Source organism: Barbus barbus (assembly GCF_936440315.1).
Source record: "Barbus barbus genome assembly, chromosome: 43".
Taxonomy (NCBI): Eukaryota; Metazoa; Chordata; class Actinopteri; order Cypriniformes; family Cyprinidae; genus Barbus; species Barbus barbus.
In genome coordinates, this window is record NC_136721.1 from 6956906 (window position 1) to 6979961 (window position 23056).

Consider the following 23056-nt stretch of genomic DNA (forward strand, 5'->3'; position numbering starts at 1 on the left):
ATGGCATCACTAGGTTCTGTCATTCAGAAACATGGCTTTTCATATCACTGCTATGCTGATGACACTCAACTCTACCTCTCATTCCATCCTGATGATCCGACGATAGCTGCTCGCATCTCAACGTGTCTAACAGACATTTCTTGCTGGATGATGGACCATCACCTTCAACTCAACCTAGCTAAGACAGAACTGCTTGTAGTTTCAGCTAACCCATCGCTTCATCACAATCTCACCTTCCAGTTAGGCTCATCTACCATAACTCCTTCAAAAACAGCTAGAAACCTTGGAGTTGTGATTGATGATAAGCTAAATTTCTCAGACTACATTGCTAAAACTGCCCGGTCCTGCATATTTGCATTATACAATATTAAGAAGATCAGGCCCTTTCTCTCGGAACATGCAACACAACTCCTTGTTCAGGCTTCCAGGGTGGTGATGGCGCAGTGGATAAGACATGCCTTTGGTGTGAGAGACCCGGGTTCGAATCCACTGTGAGACACCAATGTGTCCCTGAGCAAGACACTTAACCCCTAGTTGCTCCAGAGGCGTGCGACCTCTGACATATATAGCAATTGTAAGTCGCTTTGGATAAAAGCGTCAGCTAAATGAATAAATGTAAATGCTCTCTTGGCAGGTCTTCCAGCCAATTCTAGTAAACCTCTACAATTAATCCAAAATGCCGCTGCAAGATTCATCTTTAATGAGCCGAAAAGAACGCACGTTTGCACTGGCTACCAATAGCTGCTCGCATTAAATTCAAGGCATTAATGTTTGCCTACAGAACCACCACTGGCTCTGCACCCCTTTACCTAAATTCATTACTTCAGAATTATATGCCCTCTAGAAGCTTGCGTTCTTCAAGTGAACGACGCATTATTGTACCATCCCAAAGACACACAAAAACACTTTCACGGACTTTTTCATTAACTGTTCCCATCTGGTGGAATGACCTGCCCAATTCAATCCGAGTAGCCGAATCCTTACCCATCTTCAAGAAACGGCTAAAAACTCATCTGTTCCATCTTTACTTGACCCTCTAACTCTAGCACTCTCTATTCTAATTTTATTTTATCTATATGTCTTTTTATAAAAAAAAAAAGAAAAGAATAATAATAATAATTATCTGTACTGCGTTGGTTTTGATTGCTTCTTATGTCCTCATTTGTAAGTCGCTTTGGATAAAAGCATCTGCTAAATGACTAAATAAATAAAATATCATGTTAATTATAATTCAAATGCATTTTGTTTTATTGACTACAATATCATTGATGTTTGTCTGAGACGGGCACTTTTGAATAATTTGAAAAAGGGCAGGGGCTCAAGCCCCCATTCATTTTTCATTTCATCTTGCATGTTATATGATTAAGCATTATTTGTAAGCTCCGCACTGCTTTGTGTACAGCCCAACAGCCGTTACCAGGGAAACCTATTCTCCCGCTTTAAAGAGCCTCCTGCTGGCAGAGATTGAATTTGCATTTTTAATAAGTCCGTCCAAGTAGTCATCGCTGAATCTCAGTCCGCCTGATTTAGGCAGCAAACATATTTAGCTTTTTATCAAAAAATAAGATACTCTAGAGGGACTTAGCTGTTGTTATTGTTTCTATTTGGATGTCTACCAAAAGTTAAGTTAGGGCCACAAAAGCGGGCATGCGCAGTAACGTTTGTTTATGTTGTTGCCGTTGAAACCATAGAGATATATACACTCACCTAAAGGATTATTAGGAACACCATACTAATACTGTGTTTGACCCCCTTTCGCCTTCAGAACTGCCTTAATTCTACGTGGCATTGATTCAACAAGGTGCTGAAAGCATTCTTTAGAAATGTTGGCCCATATTGATAGGATAGCATCTTGCAGTTTATGGAGATTTGTGGGATGTACATCCAGGGCACGAAGCTCCCGTTCCACCACATCCCAAAGATGCTCTATTGGGTTGAGATCTGGTGACTGTGGGGGCCATTTTAGTACAGTGAACTCATTGTCATGTTCAAGAAACCAATTTGAAATGATTCAAGCTTTGTGACATGGTGCATTATCCTGCTGGAAGTAGCCATCAGAGGATGGGTACATGGTGGTCATAAAGGGATGGACATGGTCAGAAACAATGCTCAGGTAGGCCGTGGCATTGAAACGATGCCCAATTGGCACTAAGGGGCCTAAAGTGTGCCAAGAAAACATCCCCCACACCACCACCACCAACCTGCACAGTGGTAACAAGGCATGATGGATCCATGTTCTCATTCTGTTTACGCCAAATTCTGACTCTACCATCTGAATGTCTCAACAGAAATCGAGACTCATCAGACCAGGTAACATTTTTCCAGTCTTCAACCGTCCAATTTTGGTGAGCTCGTGCAAATTGTAGCCTCTTTTTCCTATTTGTAGTGGAGATGAGTGGTACCCGGTGGGGTCTTCTGCTGTTGTAGCCCATCCGCCTCAAGGTTGTGCGTGTTGTGGCTTCACAAATGCTTTGATGCATACCTCGGTTGTAACGAGTGGTTATTTCAGTCAAAGTTGCTCTTCTATCAGCTTGAATCAGTCGGCCCATTCTCCTCTGACCTCTAGCATCAACAAGGCATTTTCGCCCACAGGACTGCCGCATACTGGATGTTTTTCCCTTTTCACACCATTCTTTGTAAACCCTAGAAATGGTTGTGCGTGAAAATCCCAGTAACTGAGCAGATTGTGAAATACTCAGACCGGCCCGTCTGGCACCAACAACCATGCCACGCTCAAAATTGCTTAAATCACCTTTCTTTCCCATTCTGACATTCAGTTTGGAGTTCAGGAGATTGTCTTGACCAGGACCACACCCCTAAATGCATTGAAGCAACTGCCATGTGATTGGTTGATTAGATAATTGCATTAATGAGAAATTGAACAGGTGTTCCTAATAATCCTTTAGGTGAGTGTATATATATATATATATATATATGTCTATATATATGTCCGACTCGCTCTTAGTTGAAGAAAAAAGAAACAAAAAAACTCCCAAGAAAATGCACTTATTTGATCTACTCTTCAACAGCAGGTGGCAGTAGGCACAGCGGTCGCAGTAGTCAGGCCGTCATGAGCAGAGAGAAGAAGAACAAAGCACATCTAGTGTGTATCTGCAGCAGTCAGCTTGAGCTTTGAATGAATTGTATTTTATGTAAGTGAGAAACCTTTACAGGATTTACCTATAATTTTTGTCTGTCCGATATAGATGGCTTGGATGAAATTTATCGAGAAGTTAGTGGCGTGGTTACGATTAGTCATATCAATTGTGAGAAATGCATTACATAGAAAAAGAGCTTAATGAGTTAAAAGCTAAGTGGCTAATGCATGCTTGATCATTAAAGCAATATGCCAAGCAGATCCGTTCATCCCTCGTTTTAAAAAGAATTGCAAAACAAATAAATTTACTGTAGTTACATTTTTACAAGCACAGAAATGTAGTAATGCTCAGTCTATGTTGTTCATGATATAAGCAGCTTGTGTTTTAAGCTGAGGTTGTTTTTTACACTAATATAATTTAGCACCTGACCCATTAATTGTGTTGTGTTTTGACAAGTGGACCTCTTCTGATGGTGTAGCGTTGCCAAGGTAACATCTATATTCTAATGCACTCTATAAAGTTTTCATTGTGTTTTTGACAAGCTGACAGATAATTTAATAACCCAATAACGAAAAAATAACACAAACACACACAAAAAAAAATCTTTCACAGCTTTCCCACCAGCATGTCTGTTTCCGTTATTATAAAGTGGGGTGGACAGGAGTACTCCATTAGCACACTGTCTGAGGAGGACACCGTGCTGGATCTGAAACAGTCCATTAAATCTCTCACAGGAGTTCTCCCAGAACGACAGAAGCTATTGGGATTGAAAGTGAAAGGTGAGCAGCATTAATAACAGACACTGTCTGATACACAATATGCAAAATAAAAAATAAAATAAAAAAAACATTGCAACTGGTTGTTGTTTAATTCTTTTATTTTGTCAGGTAAACCAGCAGATGATGATGTCAAACTGGGTGACTTGAAATTGAAGCCCAATACCAAAATTATGATGATGGGCACCAGAGAAGAAAGTCTGGTAAGTAATACTATTGATTTTAATCATATATTTCTGAAAGCTGTTAAATGACGACATACATCATGTAGCCTCTACCCAGTGATTTAAAAAAAAAAAAGCATGGTTAGATTTTTATCTTATAAAATACAGCTATAAAGCTTTCTATATTTGTAAAATAAGTTTTATTTTTTTTGTGCAGGATCTCATAACCTGAGTTCCCTTTTCATAGGAAGATGTCTTGGCGCCTCCACCAGAAAATGATGATGTGGTCAATGACTTTGACATTGAAGAGGAAGTAACTGAGGTTGAAAACAGGCCAGTGACACCCAGTTATTTATTTATTCATTCATTTATTTATTTACTTATAATACTTTCATTCAGTAAGGATGCATTGTTGACCAAAAGACATTTATAATGTTACAAAATTATTATTTTTGTTGTTGTTGTTTTGTTTTTAACAGAGAGGAGAATTTGTCCAAGATAGCTCGTCGGGTGAAAGACTATAAAGTTGAGGAGTTAAATCCCCCAAGACCAGGAAAAAGATTGCTCGTTCTAGATATTGACTATACGCTCTTTGGTGAGTCTTTGAAACCCAGACACATACTTCTGATTATATATGTAGCTATGAATAAATCTGTCTAGCCCAGGCATTCTTTAAAATCCAACTGGACCATGGTACATCTGATAACAGTAGCACCATTTCTACAGTTTAAAGTCAGCAGTGTGTCAAAATAACAGAGCTGTACACACCACAAGCGCTGAGTTGTTTGGTCTTTCTATGTTATATTCTGCAATATTTCTATCTAGAACCAAACGCCCTTCATTGCAAGCCCTTTTCTGCTTTGTTCATGTTAATTTTCTCCCGTTAAAGATGGAAACTGCTACAAGAGTAAGAGCAACAATTTTAACAACAGTATCAAAAACACTGTAAGCAGCAAAATAGATCAATAACTAAAAGACTGCAGGAATAGAGAATGCCACAAATACAATTCTTTATTTCATACTCTGATCATTCAAATGAACCAAGTTTGTGACAAGACCGTTTTTTGTCTGTATTTATATAATAAACAAACTAATAATTGGGAAAAGTATTTGTAGATGACAAGGAAAGAAAATTTTAACTTTGAAATTACTAGTTAATTTTGTTTTCTGCCCATGATGAGAGTGTTTGTTTGTTTTTACAGCCTTCCTGTAGCTCAAATAGTAGAGCATGGCGCTAGCAATGCCAAGGTCATGGGTTCGATTCCCAGGGAAAGCAAGAGCTGATAAAATGTAAAAACTGTAACTTGAATGCAATGTAAGTTGCTTTGGATAAAAGCGTCTGCTAAATGCATAAATGTAAATGTTTTAGTAGATAGGCCAACTTATTTTAAAGGGGTCATGTAATGCTACATTCACATTTACAAGTAGTTTGAACTGAAATGTGTGTTGGCAGTGTGTGTACACCACCACCCTATCCACCCAGTGTTTTTTTTAAATCTATTAATGCGCCCTCGATCTACCTAAATGCGTCTGTTCGTGCGAATCATTCGTGATTTTAAATGAATCTTTGCAAATAGCCTTTCCTAATAATGTGCTAAATAGTAAGTTTCACGATGAATGCGGCTAAAGTAAACGATCCCTCAGAGCGGCTCGGAAGAGAGGGGCGGAGTCAGCAGAGTTCATTAACATTTAAAGGAGAATGACACAATACCGCTTGCTCTGACAAGAGCTGTTTTTGACAGGGTAAAAAATGTGTTTTTTACACTACCAATGAAAAATTAACCAAACTATGTTACAGACATTTCATTAAGACCCTAAAGAATAATATCAACTTGTGGAAAATGGGCATTGTATGACTCCTTTAACCTCTAGGTCCTTCTGTGCTACAAGGCCCATTGGGCAGCAAAGCATATTCCAATTGACCTATGGACAAGCCCCTCCCCTCGAACACAGACTAGCCAATGGCAGTCGAGTATCAGTTGCACAGGGAGTGGAACTCGGACATCTTTAAGTTTCAGCGCCATAGAGAAACATTAGATGATCCGAAGCACACATTTATTTTATGCTTCAAAAATGGAAAAACGATGTGCCTGGGGTACTTGTAACACTGATTCAAGGTATCCTGAGAGGACAGGCAATAGAACTTATTTTATTCTATTTCCTAAACCCAAACAAATCAGAGCTGAATGTCCCTAAGCATTCGCCCTAGGGATGGGTACCGAAACTCGGTATTAAATCGGTCTCGGGGCTAAATTATGAAAGACCGGAGTATCGATAAGCTCTGACGTTATCGGTACTTCTGTCGGTATTGGAGAAATTAAGAAAACACACATACATTTATTGTTGCTCTCTCTCTCTCTCTCTCTCTCTATATATATAATTTCGCCAGCTGTTTTTATGTGCAATAATATTCAAACATTTGTCTATGATGCATTTTTGCTATGCGCAATTCAGAAGCCAGATCGCGCTCATGCGGAGGAGCTTCAGCACACGCAACATGAAAGTCCTGTTTAATTATGATAGAAGAGAGAACCAACTATTCAAACATCTGCTCACACTTTAGGCCTGTGGCTGTTATACAGGTCCTTCTAAAAAAATTAGCATATTGTGATAAAGTTCATTATTTTCTGTAATGTACTGATAAACATTAGACTTTCATATATTTTAGATTCATTACAACACAACTGAAGTAGTTCAAGCCTTTTATTGTTTTAATATTGATGATTTTGGCATACAGCTCATGAAAACCCAAAATTCCTATCTCAAAAATTAGCATATTTCATCCGACCAATAAAAGAAAAGCGTTTTTAATACAAAAAAAAAAAAAGTCAACCTTCAAATAATTGTTCAGTTATGCACTCAATACTTGGTCGGGAATCCTTTTGCAGAAATGACTGCTTCAATGCGGCGTGGCATGGAGGCAATCAGCCTGTGGCACTGCTGAGGTGTTATGGAGGCCCAGGATGCTTCGATAGCGGCCTTAAGCTCATCCAGAGTGTTGGGTCTTGCGTCTCTCAACTTTCTCTTCACAATATCCCACAGATTCTCTATGGGGTTCAGGTCAGGAGAGTTGGCAGGCCAATTGAGCACAGTAATACCATGGTCAGTAAACCATTTACCAGTGGTTTTGGCACTGTGAGCAGGTGCCAGGTCGTGCTGAAAAATGAAATCATCTCCATAAAGCTTTTCAGCAGATGGAAGCATGAAGTGCTCCAAAATCTCCTGATAGCTAGCTGCATTGACCCTGCCCTTGATAAAACACAGTGGACCAACACCAGCATCACTGACTGTGGGTACTTGACACTGGACTTCAGGCATTTTGGCATTTCCCTCTCCCCAGTCTTCCTCCAGACTCTGGCACCTTGATTTCCGAATGACATGCAAAATTTGCTTTCATCCGAAAAAAGTACTTTGGACCACTGAGCAACAGTCCAGTGCTGCTTCTCTGTAGCCCAGGTCAGGCGCTTCTGCTGCTGTTTCTGGTTCAAAAGTGGCTTGACCTGGGGAATGCGGCACCTGTAGCCCATTTCCTGCACACGCCTGTACACGGTGGCTCTGGATGTTTCTACTCCAGACTCAGTCCACTGCTTCCGCAGGTCTCCCAAGGTCTGGAATCGGTCCTTCTCCACAATCTTCCTCAGGGTCCGGTCACCTCTTCTCGTTGTGCTGCGTTTTCTGCCACACTTTTTCCTTCCCACAGACTTCCCACTGAGGTGCTTTGATACAGCACTCTGGGAACAGCCTATTCGTTCAGAAATTTCTTTCTGTGTCTTACCCTCTTGCTTGAGGGTGTCAATGATGGCCTTCTGGACAGCAGTCAGGTCGGCAGTCTTACCCATGATTGCGGTTTTGAGTAATGAACCAGGCTGGGAGTTTTTAAAAGCCTCAGGAATCTTTTGCAGGTGTTTAGAGTTAATTAGTTGATTCAGATGATTAGGTTAATAGCTCATTTAGAGAACCTTTTCATGATATGCAAATTCTTTGAGATAGGAATTTTGGGTTTTCATGAGCTGTATGCCAAAATCATCAATATTAAAACAATAAAAGGCTTGAACTACTTCAGTTGTGTTGTAATGAATCTAAAATATATGAAAGTCTAATGTTTATCAGTACATTACAGAAAATAATGAACTTTATCACAATATGCTAATTTTTTGAGAAGGACCTGTACGTCTAATCTGATAGCAAATAGTAAGCATATTTTAGTGTGCTGTCCTGGGAGAGGGCTCAGAGCCCAGAATATAGCCCGAACCCAGAGAACTCCCCCTATCCCTAATATGGGATAAAAATAGATTAGGATTTTGGTTGGAGGAGGGATGCTGGAAAACTGTAATTGGACAGAGGTAGGTGTGCTAGTTAGGATGGTTAGCTAAACGAATTACACCTGTGCCAAATTGGTTGATTATCTGACCGTGCTCCTCCCGAACCTTACATAAATAAAACATCATTTCAAAGACCGATCTTAAGTGCAAATCTTTCTAGCCTGGTAGTAAGTTGCTGTAGCTTCACCCACGACTCTGCTAGTAGAGCAATATCATCTGCAAAGTATCTTCAGAAGAAATTCTTCACTCTTTTGTCAAGTATCTGATACCTTGTTGCTTCATCCTGTCTGTCTTAATCGGGTCTTGCTTGTTCCTTAATCTGTTTAGGCGTTCTACGTTTATCAGTCAGTTTCCAGGTATCTTCCTGGATCTAGTGTTCCCCTTCACCTAGCTGCCAACTATCACTTCGGCACAAGATATCACCATATGATTGAATGATGACCATTAATCTTCCACTGTACCATTCTCAGGATTCTGAAGCACATCTGCAAGGCACTGCTGGTATTAGTGATTTACTGCATCGTTCTTCAGCTTGTTCACATCAAACTGACTTTTTGGGTTGGGTGCTTGTTTTTTCAGTTGCAACCTTAGCACCACATTTAGAAGGTGGTGGTCCGAACCGAAGTCAGCGCCATGGTAGACACGCATGTCCGGAAGTGCTGATCTCCCATGGCTGCTAATGCAGATGTAGTCAATCTTGTTGCTGATTAACCCATTTGGTGTACACCAGGTCTTCTTGTGTGTTATGTTTGTTGACAAAAAAACGGGTTGCCAGATGCAGAGGCCATTTGTGTTGCAGAACAAAAGCAGACGTTCACTGCTGCTGGTAGTTTGGCGCCCAGTGCCATACGGGCAAATCATATGTTCCATTCCCTGCCAAAAAATAAAGCAGTATTCCATTCCCTGCCTTGAAAAAATAAGCAGTATTCTCTGCTCTCAAGCACTAGGGGCTTGTCCGCTGTTGGCTGTGAAACCATGCCCATTTGCTGGAAAGCTGCTGCCTCTTTCAACTGCCTAATACCACTACAACCTGAATGGATTCTCAATCTAGCAGCTTAATTGGATTTATACTGCCATACGTTTATAATAGGCATTTACATTAACTGTAGGCTAACTAACGGTAATGACAGTAACTCATGACTGAGTGGGCGAAGCACTGATGCTAATGCATTATAGTTATTATAGTATTGGGAGGGGCCATGCTCAGTGGTTACAGTGTGTCATCGTGACATGATTTCATGCCTGCCTAAAATAATCTGAAAAGCTGTTTAATTCAGTACTAGTTCACTGTCTTTGTAACATGTTTTCAGCAATAAATTTCTAACACTTATGTGTTTAGAAACCATTCTCTGAATTGCCTTTACACACTGACTTTAAGTGAGGTGATTGTGCTAGCCATGAAATATCCAGGAAAAAAAGTCCCCTGGTTAAGCAGTTTGTTAGAGGTCATTTAGTGTAACAGGAACAAGAAGCCATTCTGAAATCCTTATAAAAAAAACTGACAGTCATCTAACAGTCTGTAGCGATGTTTCCATCCACCTATTTTATGCATATTTTGGAATATTGCATAAAAAAACGCTGGATGGAAACAATATGATCAGATGCTTGTCAGTGGTGCTCAGGATCTGTAAATCATTCGCCATCATCCTCAGTCATCTCTCCTTACTCTGTTTATGTGGTAAGTGAAATCTTATGTGCTGTAATGTGGCTCACGTTATTTTATTAGAACGCGTTATTTGCTTTCCGTGCCTTTCTGAATACAGACACCAACCCATCCCTGCACTTCACATCCCTTGCACACAGTGTTGGGTGTACTGTAATTAAATTACTTATCCACTGAAAAAGTAAAGTAAGGGATTACTGTTCATTTTTAGGTAATTTAATTACAGTTACTTATAAAGTACTTGCGTTACATACAGTAAATAATTTCAACCGTTCTAAAAGCAATATTGAATTTGAAATCTAAATTTACCGTCTAAAGATATTGAATGCAGCGGCTTTAACCCTCCGCGTGCGGGTGCGTTCACTTTCAGATTTTCCTGATTCACAGAGAAACCTTAAATACTCAAATCAGGGCCGGCACCAAGAGGGGGCATTTGCGGGCAGAGTTACGGTGCCCCCCACTTTCCATCCTCTCCCCTTCTTGCTGAACGTGATCGTTTCGAAAGCGAAAGTGAAACCGGTAAAACAGCGCACATAAGAAAGCGATTGCACGCTTTAGCGAGCGTCAGAAACTGCAAGCAATCACAGATTGCACGCTTCCCATCCCACCCCGAACCCCCCCCCCACCACCACCCGCCACACACACACACACACACACACACACAAAACGTGATTTGTGCCCCCCCCCAGAAATTCAAATGCCCCTCTGATGGAGGTGCCCTGGCGCTGGCTCTGACTCAGATACATATAAGACTAAAATCAATAGAATCTAAAAATCTTGAAGTGTCTACTTGACACTTGAACGAATTCAAATTAAAAACTAATGTTTCTGATTATGCAATCCGTATGAAACTAAAGCAAGGTACAGTCTTTCCCGTGTCTGAGCTCATTATATGCAGTCACCTGCGCGCATATGCCCTCACCTAGATACAAAAAAAAAGTAAAATATTAAGAAAAAATAAAAATAATCTAATATTCATCATTTTTGAAAGAAGATGAGAAATTTACCTCATAAGAACAGCGCGATCTGACATTATGCAGCAGAGAAGATCATTTCTGTAATTTATTCTTTCCTACATTAGTTAACGTGTTATTTTGACATAAACCTGTACAAATTTTACTAGTTGGGCTTTTCCTGAACATCTTGCCAAACTGAAATGTATTGTTTAACTTTTAAGCCTTTTTGTTATTCAGATATTTTTATTTCAGTATTTCTATTTGTTAACCAAAGGTGGTTACATTTTTTTCATAAAAATGTTTAAGTATTACAGTTGTTTTAAAGCTAAAAGGCTAAACTATTCTATGTTTGACTCGAATTGAAAGAATATAGAGTTTAATTTCTTTTAAGGTTTATAGGGATTTTAAGATGTAGCCTAATTAGCGATTTGAATAATTAAGTTACTTATTGAGTAACTAAGTTACTTTTCAGATAGAGTAATTAGTAAAGTAATTTAAATACAATATTGATGAAGTAATTAGTAACTGTAATTAATTACTTTTTGAAAGTAACTTACCCAACACTGCTTGCACAGCCTGGAACATAACATTTATTTACATGATCTGCCATTTTCACTGTTGTCCTTGCTTGTTTCTTCACAATACCTGCAGAACTTCTGATGGTTCGGCTGGCAATTTGCATAGAACATGGGCGGGTATATGCAAATGTTGTGGGCGTAACTTTTAGTGATCCCGATTGTAACATCACAGTCGGTGTTATGTTCTGATTCGCCTATTTTCAGTGTTCTTTTGCATTCACGAAGTTTACATAAGAAGGAGGAAACAATGGTGTTTGAGGCTCACACTATGTCTTTTCCATGTACAGAACTCTTATTATTCAACTATGCCAAGGTAAATACAATTTTCCATTCTTTGGCACCTTTAAGAAATTATTTTAACCCTAAAAGCAAGTTATGCTCCCTTCGAACTGGTTTTCTTTAAAATACAAAATTATGCTCCCTTTGAACTGGTTTTCTTTAAAAATGCAAATCTTGTGTAATGCCAGGCTATCTGTAATCAGAGGCATATTTAAAACAGGAATATAATATAATTTCACGTGTTTCATAAACACATAATCCTCTCTGGATTACAATCCTCCATCAAAATGATACATTTAATTATTCTATCTGCTGTGAGAAAAGGCTAAACGATCTGCCACCTGCAGGATCCTCATAGGCGATAGCCTAGTTGCCGGGACAACTACTTTGTTTACAGACATGACGTAATGACACGCTCAAATTATCCACTCGAAAATATTGTTATAAGTCAACCGTTGTGAATGGGGCTAAAGTATGGCGATAGTTTTGAACACTGGCTGGTTACGTACTTGCTCAAATATTGATTTGGGATCATTTTAACCCCAAAAAAGTTTTGCAGCTTTAAGGCTCACTTGAATGGTGGTCCTTCTGTGTTCAAAATTTATCAAAAAGATATAGGAACAAGGTTTTCACACTGACAGCTGTCATTGCAAGACAGTTAGCAACTGTCCGAATTCGCAACTGTAACTAAGGGGCGGGGCTTACCGATAAGTCAATTTATTTGTTCCACTTTACATGGCTGTAAAGTTCTTTTATAATGTTTGTGAATTTGTTCATGTATAGGTTTCTTATTGATTTAAATTGTTAACAGTGAAGGAAAAAGTGCACCTCTGTCTCGATTTCTCCTGTCTCACAGTGAGCACACACTCTTTGCTCTCTGGGTAACCAGCTCTTTTTGTGTCTGCCAGTCTCGATGGCTAGACTGTGCTCACTGAGCCTGTACTTGGTCAGGATCTGTCTCTGACATGAAGTATTTCTGTCTCGGAAATGTAAGTATTTGACTTCAATAATTTCCATGTTAGAAATATGTGTAGTAGCATAACCTCTCATAATTCCTCAATTATTTTTTGATGACTAAAACATAACCTATAATAGTAGAGGTGACTGTTCAATTCATCATCTAATGCACATCAATGGATTAACTTAAATCACAATGTAATATGTGTAAATAATTTAATTGTCTTCATAGCTCCATTATAGAAGTTAAGAAGATTGCAACTATTTTCATGAAACTATAACACTAATAGCCTTCTATAGACACACTTAGTTCTAGGCGTCGACCGATTATCGACCTGGTCGATTATCGGATCCGATATTAAGCATTTTTATGATTATCTGTATCGGGCATTTTCAAAACCAGTTTGCCGGTTGCAAAACACCAGTTGCAAAACACCTCAAAATGATCTATTTATGATTTCCGCAATGCGGAAAATGTGGACGGAATCGCGCAATCATACATATATATATATATATGAAAATATAAATGGAATTTACTGTATAATGCTGAATGATACGGAATTTTAAGGAAGTTTGGATTAATTCAAAAGTAGGTCATTACACTTAAATCGAGTCGTGATGTGGACTAATATCTGTAAATATTAAGCCACAAAAATACTAGGCGATATGAATATGAATCCTGTATGTTCTGCGTGTCTCTGGCCTCGTTTACACTGCAGGTCTTGATCTGCCTGTTCACATGACAGACGCATTGGCACATATCTGATTTATTTCCACATATGAATAAGGCCTGAAACCAATCTCAAAATATCCAAATGCATGCGTTTTTTTACACTGTCATAGAACAGATCTGATCTGTCACACATATGAGCAAAAAATTGGAATTGGGTCACATTTAACTAACAGTGCAAACGGGGCCTCTGTGTTGATGAATGGTGCAGATGCACGGTTTTGTTTACTACACATATATTGAAGTGCGCGTGATGTCACGATGTTTTCAGCATCTGCCTTCTCACTAAATGAGGACATAAATACATGAACAACATCTCCGGAACTGCTTTGAGCCACTTCATGAGCATTTGACCGTTTCATTTGAGTAAAACTATTGTCATATCATATACACAGTGGTGTCAAAAGTATTCACATTCATTACTCAAGTAGAAGTATAGATACTAGGGTTTAAAAAGACTTCTGTAGAAGTTGAAGTATCAACTCAAGTTTTTTACTCAAGTAAAAGTGTAAAAGTACTGGTTTCAAAACTTCTTAAAGTATAAAAGTAAAAGTAATGGAAGGAAAAAAAAAAATGCCATTAAGGACAAAAGCTTAGGCCACGGCACAGGGGCCTATTGTGCACTACCCCACCTCCTCAAAAAAACATTTTTCTAAAGGCCATAATGACTATAATTTTATATTAAAATGTTAATGTTGAAAAATGTGGGATGCACTAGGCTACCTGTTTCAGCCGGATATGTGCCCACTGAAAATGAACGCATTTTAGTACAATGCAAATACATTAAAAAACCATATATGTGTACTACTGAGCATTAACGTGTTTCATGGAGCGGAAGATATGATGACTAGTTGCCTGTAAGTATTGTAATGGTGCAAAAAGTCAAACTTCAGAGGCATGTCATCAATAACCTTTATTGGAATGTAAATGTACATCCAAGCTTAGCTGCAGGAATCTGTGAGGGCAACGGACGAAGAGAAAGCACCCGTTTGATAAATGAGCCAGTAGTGGAGAAATAATAACTTTTAAGAAATAATCTTTTTTGAGTGTGACGTGATTTTTGTCATGTACAAGTGCGATGGATCGCGTACAAACCAATAGGGTGTCGGAATGGTATAGGTTTATATTCTCATCCAACCACAATTCACTCTATCCGGATGGCGCGATTTATCTGGATAGGTTTTTATTTTTATTTTTATTTTTTTTGAGCGATGACCAAGGGCGATGCTAGGATTTTCATTTTAGGGGGGCTCAGCCCCCAATGATGGTATAATAATAAAAAATAAATAAATGTTTACAAAAAAATTATTAATAGGGTAGGATGGTATACTAAACTTATTGCAGTATTGCATAGATGGGTATAACATCCGAGTACAAGCCAAATACAAGTCTACCTGATCTCACACACACACACACCTGTTTACTGTACAAACCAAAAATGTTACTGTGCATTACTAGTACAAATCTTTTTCTATGCTCAAGTACAAACAGAAAATTGTAAACATAAAACATCATATCACTTTAAACTTACACTGACTATCCATATTAGCAATATAAACAACACCGCTATAAGGCCGGACGATGGATTAAACTATGTGGGTGCTGTGATTAACTTTTAAAAGTAAAAAAACAGCAAAACTGAAGCAGTCTGTGAGAAGGACACACAATGTTTCAATCTCTGTCAATCACTCTGATATGCAATTAAAATGAGTGCACTGACTGAGTGCTGTCTGTCACTGTCTTTAATCACTTCTATGCATAACTGTATGGTAGTTAATGCCACATGCACTGTAATATTAAGTTCTATATTTAAAGCTAAATTTTCAAATGAAAATAGCAATAACGTGATCGTTTTATAAAGTATGCGTATAATGTGTTAAGGGCTTTCGCTGAAGGAAACAGCTGTGGTGTGATGAGTGGTGAATGCAGCGAAAACTTTACAGAAGATTGGAAACCGATTTCTCTCCCATGACTTTTTGTAAACTGTATTTAAGACAAAGAACTGCACAGATGTAGATATTATAACAATTTATCGATAAACACACACCTTGTCCTCTCCTCTGCGCCACCGAAGTCTGTGGATTGAAGAACGCACAGAAAGATGCGGAGGAGCCGAAGTCTGCTGCCGTTTGAAATTTAAAGGGGAAGAATCGCAAGATTTTTAGGGGGGCTGAGCAACGCCCCTGAAAATGACCTGAGCAACGCCCCTAAAAATGACCTAGCAACGCCCATGACGATGACAAGCCGGAATGAAAACGAGCCGAAATGAAATAGGAGTAACGAGGCTATTTTTAAAATGTAAGGAGTAGAAAGTACAGATAATTGCGTGAAAATGTAAGGAGTAGAAGTAAAAAGTCGGCTGAAAAATAATTACTCCAGTAAAGTATAGATACCCCAAATTTCTACTTAAGTAAGGTAACGAAGTATTTGTACTTCGTTACTTGACACCTCTGCATATACATAGGCTACAGAAACTTAAAAGGTCCTCATGGCAAGCCGTCAAAATATAAGTTCGGTTTAGCTTAAAGAAACTGTCAGAAATATATTACTGTGGTGCAGTAGAATATACATACTACTACTAGTACTACTACAATTATTACAACTTTTGTTTAAAAGAATAATCACACAATATGCAATTTCTTCCATGTTTTAATTTTAATAGTAAACTCCTTTGTTTGCCAAAAATAAAGTTGAACTCTCATTTGATTAAAAGAAAAATGAAATTAATGATTTATGCCTTCATTTGCACTGTACTGTAAATTTAAATTTCTAGTGTCTCACAGGCCAAGCTTAGGATGAAAAAAATTTAGACATTTTAATAGGCTATTGAACTAAGTGTGTCTATAATAGGCTATTAGTGTTATAGTGTTATGAAAATAGTTGCCTTAACAACTTCTACAATGGAGCTATGAAGACAAATTATTTACACTTATTACATTGTGATTTTTTTTTTTTTTTAGGTTAATCCATTGGTGTGCGTTAGATGATGAATTGAATAGTCACCTCTACTATTGTAGGTTTTGTTTTAGTCATCAGAAAATAATAAGGAACTATGAGAGGTTATGCCACATTTATATTTATAACATAGAAATTATTGAAGCCAAATACTTACATTTCCACGAGCTGCTTAGCTGTAGTACAGATGGATGTATATTGAAATATGGTGGAAATGACATTTGTTCATTGCAGGTCAGCTTATCCTCTTACAGACCTTAAAACTAGACAAATTATTTAAACTTATGAGACTGTTAAGTGACTTTTTTTATTCACCTTCACAAGGCTAAACGTGCCCCTAGTTGAAGAAACGCCCATATATATATATATATATATGTATATATATAGGGGTGGGCGATATGGGAAAAATATCATATCACGATTTTTTTTAGAAATATCAAGATTCACGATTTTATCACGATTCTTTGTCATGTTAGTTTTACTATTTTGGTTTTACAAGTTGTAAGGGTATTACATATAATATTAATACGTAACTTAAAGAAATAGTTTAATTTAGCTCAAAGGGACTCATTTATGATTTTATAGGGATTTGAACAGAATCAGTGTTACGGCGATTCACTGAACGAGCCGTATGACAAACTCTGCACTGGATATTAAAATCCCAAATATAGTGAAAACACTATTAAATAGCACAGTAACGAAATAGACAGATTAAGGCATTAACTTGTGAGCAGAAAACACAAGATACTTCTCTTTTCAATGTAAATAAAATTTTATTTATATAAACCTAAAACATAAACTAATCTAACACATGAACACAAGCATTCACACGTTGCAGAAAGAGAGAAAGTGAGGAAAGGATGAGTTTAAGAGAATGGAAATGTGAAATCCCAAGTTTACAGTAATATGTGCTATTGCATAGACCTGAACAACCATCAATCACTTATTTAACCCTCGCTTTGAGTTTCTCAATGAGGCTAAAATTTATATTAAATACACCAATTAGAACCTGTTAGAACCTGGAGGTGTGTTGCTTGCTTTGCCTGTGTAACGGGGTTGTGTCCTTGTTGCAGACAGGGGGGGTTTCCCGAAGTGTCTGATTGGCTGGAAGTTCAGTAGTCTTTGAAGTGACGTCTTTGGGCATTGGCTGGGGATGCGGAGTTGGTCTGGTTGAAGTTGTAGCAAACTTACATTAGAACACGAAACTCCACGAAAGAAAAGAAACTAAAGTAAAAGAATAAAAATAAAATGATGTAACGAGACTAAGTTGTTTTCCTTCTCATTATGGCACGTGGGCCAGAGCACGCTCAAAGAGCAGCACGCGGTGAGAGGGACGAGAGATAGAGAGAACAAAAGAGTGCAAAAGAGGAAGAAGGAAGGAGGGACAACAGTTTTAAACTCGCTTCTGGACACATCCCATCTGGATGTCTTGACCAATTAGATAGGCTATTATCTTAGCTAGGGTGTGTTCTTTACATCATAAATCAGCTTGTTATCAGTCACATGGTCCGAATTTTACAGGGTCTAGCAAAGTACACCTTTTTGAACATGATTTCATAATAACAAGACTGATGCATTGGACAAAGAATTGATTGGAAGAAACACTTAAAGCATGGATTTTCAAGCTCATACATACTAAATATGCAATATTTATCTTTAAGGCTCGAGCTATTCAATAATGATTAAAAAGACATACATATTATTTGATTAAAACATGATATGTGGGTACAACATAAAAATGTCCTTTTAGGATGATTTTATGTGCATATGGAGAAGAAAGTCTTTGTGCAGTTCTAAGGAGAACGAAGGCATGTTCTTTAGACAAAGGAATGTTGGGTTGGACTGTCTTCTATGTGGGGGAGAAGTCAGTCTAAGGAAGCTTGTGAATACAATCGTGGAACACGTGATGGCCATCTCTTTGACCATCAGTCTTGATTATTTGCAACAAATTTGACAGTCTCCTTCTTGAATTGGAATTATCAATAAGTGTTCGTTTGTCTCAAGGTTGTAAGCTGTTTGGTGAAAGAGGCTTGCTAAGTTAGGATTGCTTCAGCTAGTTGGAGCTAGGAATCCGGACAGATTTATGATATCCTGTTTCTTGGAGCCTCTCTTTCTGGAATCTCAGCTTCTCATGTTTCAATGTTCTGATCGCAGCTTCACTTTGTCTGATTCAGTCTCTGATATCCTACAAAGTTGTCTGAGCATTACAGCCAAACTAGAAAGACAAAGATGCATGGCAGATATTTAGGCCAAAGTGGGCGAAGATAAAAAATCTTTGTCATTATTTTATCTTTCTTATTAAAAAATAAGAACAAAGATACACATAACAAATACACATGATATACAAATAAAACAAACAGTGCTTTATTTTCAGGTACAATAGGTGCATTTACCAGGAGCATTCAATGAAATTGAATTCAATGAAATTGAATGAACAAGTATAAAAATAAAACACTTCATAGACTGATTCCTAAATCAACTGTATTAAAGTTGTTCTGTCAAGAATAGGGAGTGATTTTTCTCTTTGCGTTTTGTTAACGTTAAATGAATAGTTCCCGGAAAAATAAATATTCTGTCATCTGTCTGTCAATTCTGGCATAATGCTTTATTTTTATACCATCATTTACTCAAAAGTTGTTTTAAACCTGAATGAGTTTCTTTCTTCTGCTGAACATAAATGCTATTTTGAAGAAGGTGGAAAACCAAACAGTTGCTGGCCCTCAGTGACTTCCATAGGATTTTTCATTCCTACTATCAAAGTCAATGTAGACCAGCAACTGTTTGGTTACCCTCATTCTTCAAAATATCTTCTTTTGGGTTGAGCACAAGAAATTATTAGAGGTTTGTAAACATGTGAGTAAATAATGCAGAAATTACATTTTAGGGTGAACTATCCCTTTAATGACAGTCGACAGCACGTTTAGTGTCCTGTCTCTTTAAGAGCTGCACGCATCTAATATACAGGCACGCATTCCGTTTCTCTCTTAACTATTTACTTTCATTTTAGAGATAACCAACTGAGTCTGTATGTAAACCTTGTGTGTTTTGACAGTATTAGCGCAAAAGATAAGTTAGTTGAGTAATCAGGCGCTGTTAGACAGGCTTTTTAGTGCGCGTGCTTCAGGTGTATGTGCTCAGAAAAAGCGCACGTCAGACCAGCGCGTGAATTAAACATTTAACCAGCAAGGCTTGTATGCAAATAATGTACTTTTGCGATCGCGAATAAGTGCAGTGTCCTGTCAGAGTAACTCTACTGCTGTATGTTGTGTTGTACAGTATATAGAGACGGAGGCGCCAGAACTGTATTTGATATAATGTGCGCTGTAGCACGATACTACGATATTTCTTCAAAAGCAGATCGTGGAGACATTTTTATCGTCCACGATCAAAAATCGTCATATCGCACACCCCTATATATATGTATGTGTGTGTGTATATATGTGTGTGTGTATATGTGTGTTTGTATATATGTATGTGTATTTATGTATGTTATGTCCTCATTTAGTGAGAAGGCAGATGCTGAAAACATCGTGACATCACGCGCACTTCAATATATGTGTAGTAAACAAAACCGCGCATCTGCACCATTCATCAACACAGAGGCCCCATTTGCAGTTAAATGTGACCCAATTCCGATTTTTTGCTCATATGTGTGACAGATCGGATCTGTTCTATGACAGTGTAAAAAAACGCATGCATTTGGATATTTTGAGATTGGTTTCAGGCCTTATTCATATGTGGAAATAAATCAGATATGTGCCAATGCGTCTGTCATGTGAACAGGCAGATCAAGACCTGCAGTGTAAACGAAGCCAGAGACACGCAGAACATACAGGATTCATATTCATATCGCCTAGTATTTTTGTGGCTTAATATTTACAGATATTAGTCCACATCATGACTCGATTTAAGTGTAATGACCTACTTTTGATTAATTCATCCAAACTTCTTTAAGATTCCGTATCATTCAGCATTATAGAGTAAATTCCATTTATATGACTGGATTGCGCGATTCCGTCCACATTTTCTGCATTGCGGAAATCATAAATAGATCATTTTGAGGTATTTTGCAACTTCAGTGTAGTGGATTGTGATTTATTGCAACCTCAACATCAGCTGCTGCCTTACCTTTGAGAGACAACTGATGCGTGATCACTCACTGAGACCGCTCCAGTTAGCAAGTGCTTTCGGTGTGAGAGTGCCTTCAGCCTTCCACGTTGATTGGTTGGACTCGTGACTCCCAACAAATCAGATGGCCGTTGAGCAGAGATTGCTCTAGACCACAGGCTGCATCAGAGCCAAATATAAATTATTTTACCGCAAACTGGTTTTGAAAATGTCCGATACAGATAATCATAAAAATGCTTAATATCGGCTCCGATAATCGACCAGGTCGATAATCGGTCGATGCCTAGAACTAAGTGTGTCTATAGAAGGCTATTAGTGTTATAGTTTCATGAAAATAGTTGTAATCTTCTTAACTTCTACAATGGAGCTATGAAGACAATTAAATTATTTACACATATTACATTGTGATTTAAGTTAATCCATTGATGTGCATTAGATGATGAATTGAACAGTCACCTCTACTATTATAGGTCTGGGGTCGACAATATAAATGGCCCGGTGGCCCGGACGTACTTTTAAAACCGTCAGGGCCACCAGATCGCTCCAACCACTAGCCCGGTGGGGCCAGTGAAAATAATGCCTCGATTAAAAAAAAGTCTAATTTCACATTAATTACCTGTGGTTCTGTGTTTTGATTTCTGTTAAATCGTCTCGGTAACCACCGCTAACACGTTACGTGATCCCGACAGCCTTAGAGATGCAGCGGGTTTATGCGCTCCGTCTGCACCGCCTTGCTTGCTCCCGCGGTTACGCACGCAAACTGCACACTGCTGCTCAGCACCTACCTATAGCTACTATTAAGCTAGGCTACATGTTTCTGAAACCCCCATCACCCGGCCAAACGCCGGGTAAAAAAGAGAAGGCAAGGAAGAGAAAATCACCAGAGGAATTGAGGGAAAGCGAAAGGGAATACGAAAAGAAAAGGCAGAGAAAGTTTCAGCCCCAGTGGCGAGACCGCTGGAATTGGCTGGGCTCAGGGGTGTGCGATATGACGATTTTTGATCGTGGACGATAAAAATGTCTCCACGATCTGCTTTTGAAGAAATATCGTAGTATCGTGCTACAGCACACATTATGTCAAATACAGTTCTGGTGCCTCCGTCTCTATGTACTGTACAACACGACATTCAGCAGTAGAGTTACTCTGACAGGACACTGCACTTATTCGCGATCGCAAAAGTACATTATTTGCACACAAGCCTTGCTGGTTAAATGTTTAATTCACGCGCTGGTCTGACGTGCGCCTTTTCTGAGCGGATACACCTGAAGCACGCGCACTAAAAAGCCTGTCTACACTGTTGCCAACTAATTTTCAGAGGAAGTTGCTAAAGGTGGAACGATTTGTTGCTAAAAGTTGCTAAATGACGCTGTGACGTCACAGCCAGAGGTGGGTAGAGTAGCCAAAAACTGTACTCAAGTAAAAGTAAAAGTACTTCTAGAAATATTTACTCAAGTAAAAGTAATAGTCTGAATAGTTACTTGAGTAAGAGTAAAAAAGTATCGGATAAAAAAACTACTCAAGTAGTTAGTTACTAGTTACTTTGGATCATATAGGTACTAAATATAGTCTATGTTTATTTAGATATATAGATTACATTTATGTAATGTGTATGTGCATACACACACACACAGCTGTTCTATATATATATATATATAATTTTTTTTTTTTTTTTTTTTTTTATGTAATTTATTTCAGTGATGCAAATCAGAATTTTCATCAGCCTTTACCCCAGTCTTCAGAGTCACATAATCCTTCAGAAATCATGTTGATTTATTAGCAGTGCTGCTCTTTTTAGCTTTCTATTAATCAAAGAATACTGAACAAAATGTCACAGGTTCCAAAAATATTAAGCAGCAAAACTGTTTCCAACACTGGTAATAAATCGATATATTATAATGATTTCTGAAGGATCTTATGACTCCGAAAACTGGAGTAACAGCTGATGAAAATTCTGATTGGCATCACTGAATTAAATTATATTTTAAAGTAAATTAATTATGTATTATCCTATAACCTCTGACACTGAAACCTCTGAAATCACATGACTGCTCTGAACATAACGAAACAAATGCATATTGACGGATCTTCTGTTCTGCAAAATGTAAACAAATGTAGCCTATATTTTTACAAGCGTAAATATAGTAAAAATCTGAATATTAATTGTGTCTAGAACAGGCCGCGCGCCGCTGCGCAGAGCTAACGCGGGTTCCGCGGGTGTTCATTTCATACTCTGTGACAGCTTATTTAATGTATAAAGTATACATTGTATTTAATGTAAGGTACATGTACAACAAACTGGTAATGTCATAGTGGTATCGTGGCCTATACCTGTGGAACAGTAGACAGCACACGCGGTGTTCATCTAATAAAAGATCTTCATATAGCTCTAGCAAACAAGCCTTTGCAGATTTGCTTTCAACTGACTGTAGATCCAAAGCCACGTCTTCAG

At 38.2% G+C, this 23056-nt stretch overlaps 1 protein-coding gene across 2 annotated transcripts in view; it reads left to right on the plus strand.

Moving 5' to 3' along the window:
• The first annotated feature begins 3070 nt into the window (after positions 1–3070).
• ublcp1 (ubiquitin-like domain containing CTD phosphatase 1) overlaps positions 3071–23056 on the plus strand; it is a 34062-nt gene continuing 14076 nt past the window's right edge. For both annotated transcript variants that reach the window (XM_079404843.1, XM_079404844.1), the window contains exons 1-6: positions 3071–3152; positions 3555–3586; positions 3711–3877; positions 3986–4077; positions 4286–4371; positions 4518–4633. In XM_079404843.1, the coding sequence (XP_079260969.1) occupies positions 3724–3877; positions 3986–4077; positions 4286–4371; positions 4518–4633 (448 nt within the window). In that variant the 5' untranslated portion in view covers positions 3071–3152; positions 3555–3586; positions 3711–3723. The remainder of the gene's footprint in view (positions 3153–3554; positions 3587–3710; positions 3878–3985; positions 4078–4285; positions 4372–4517; positions 4634–23056) is intronic.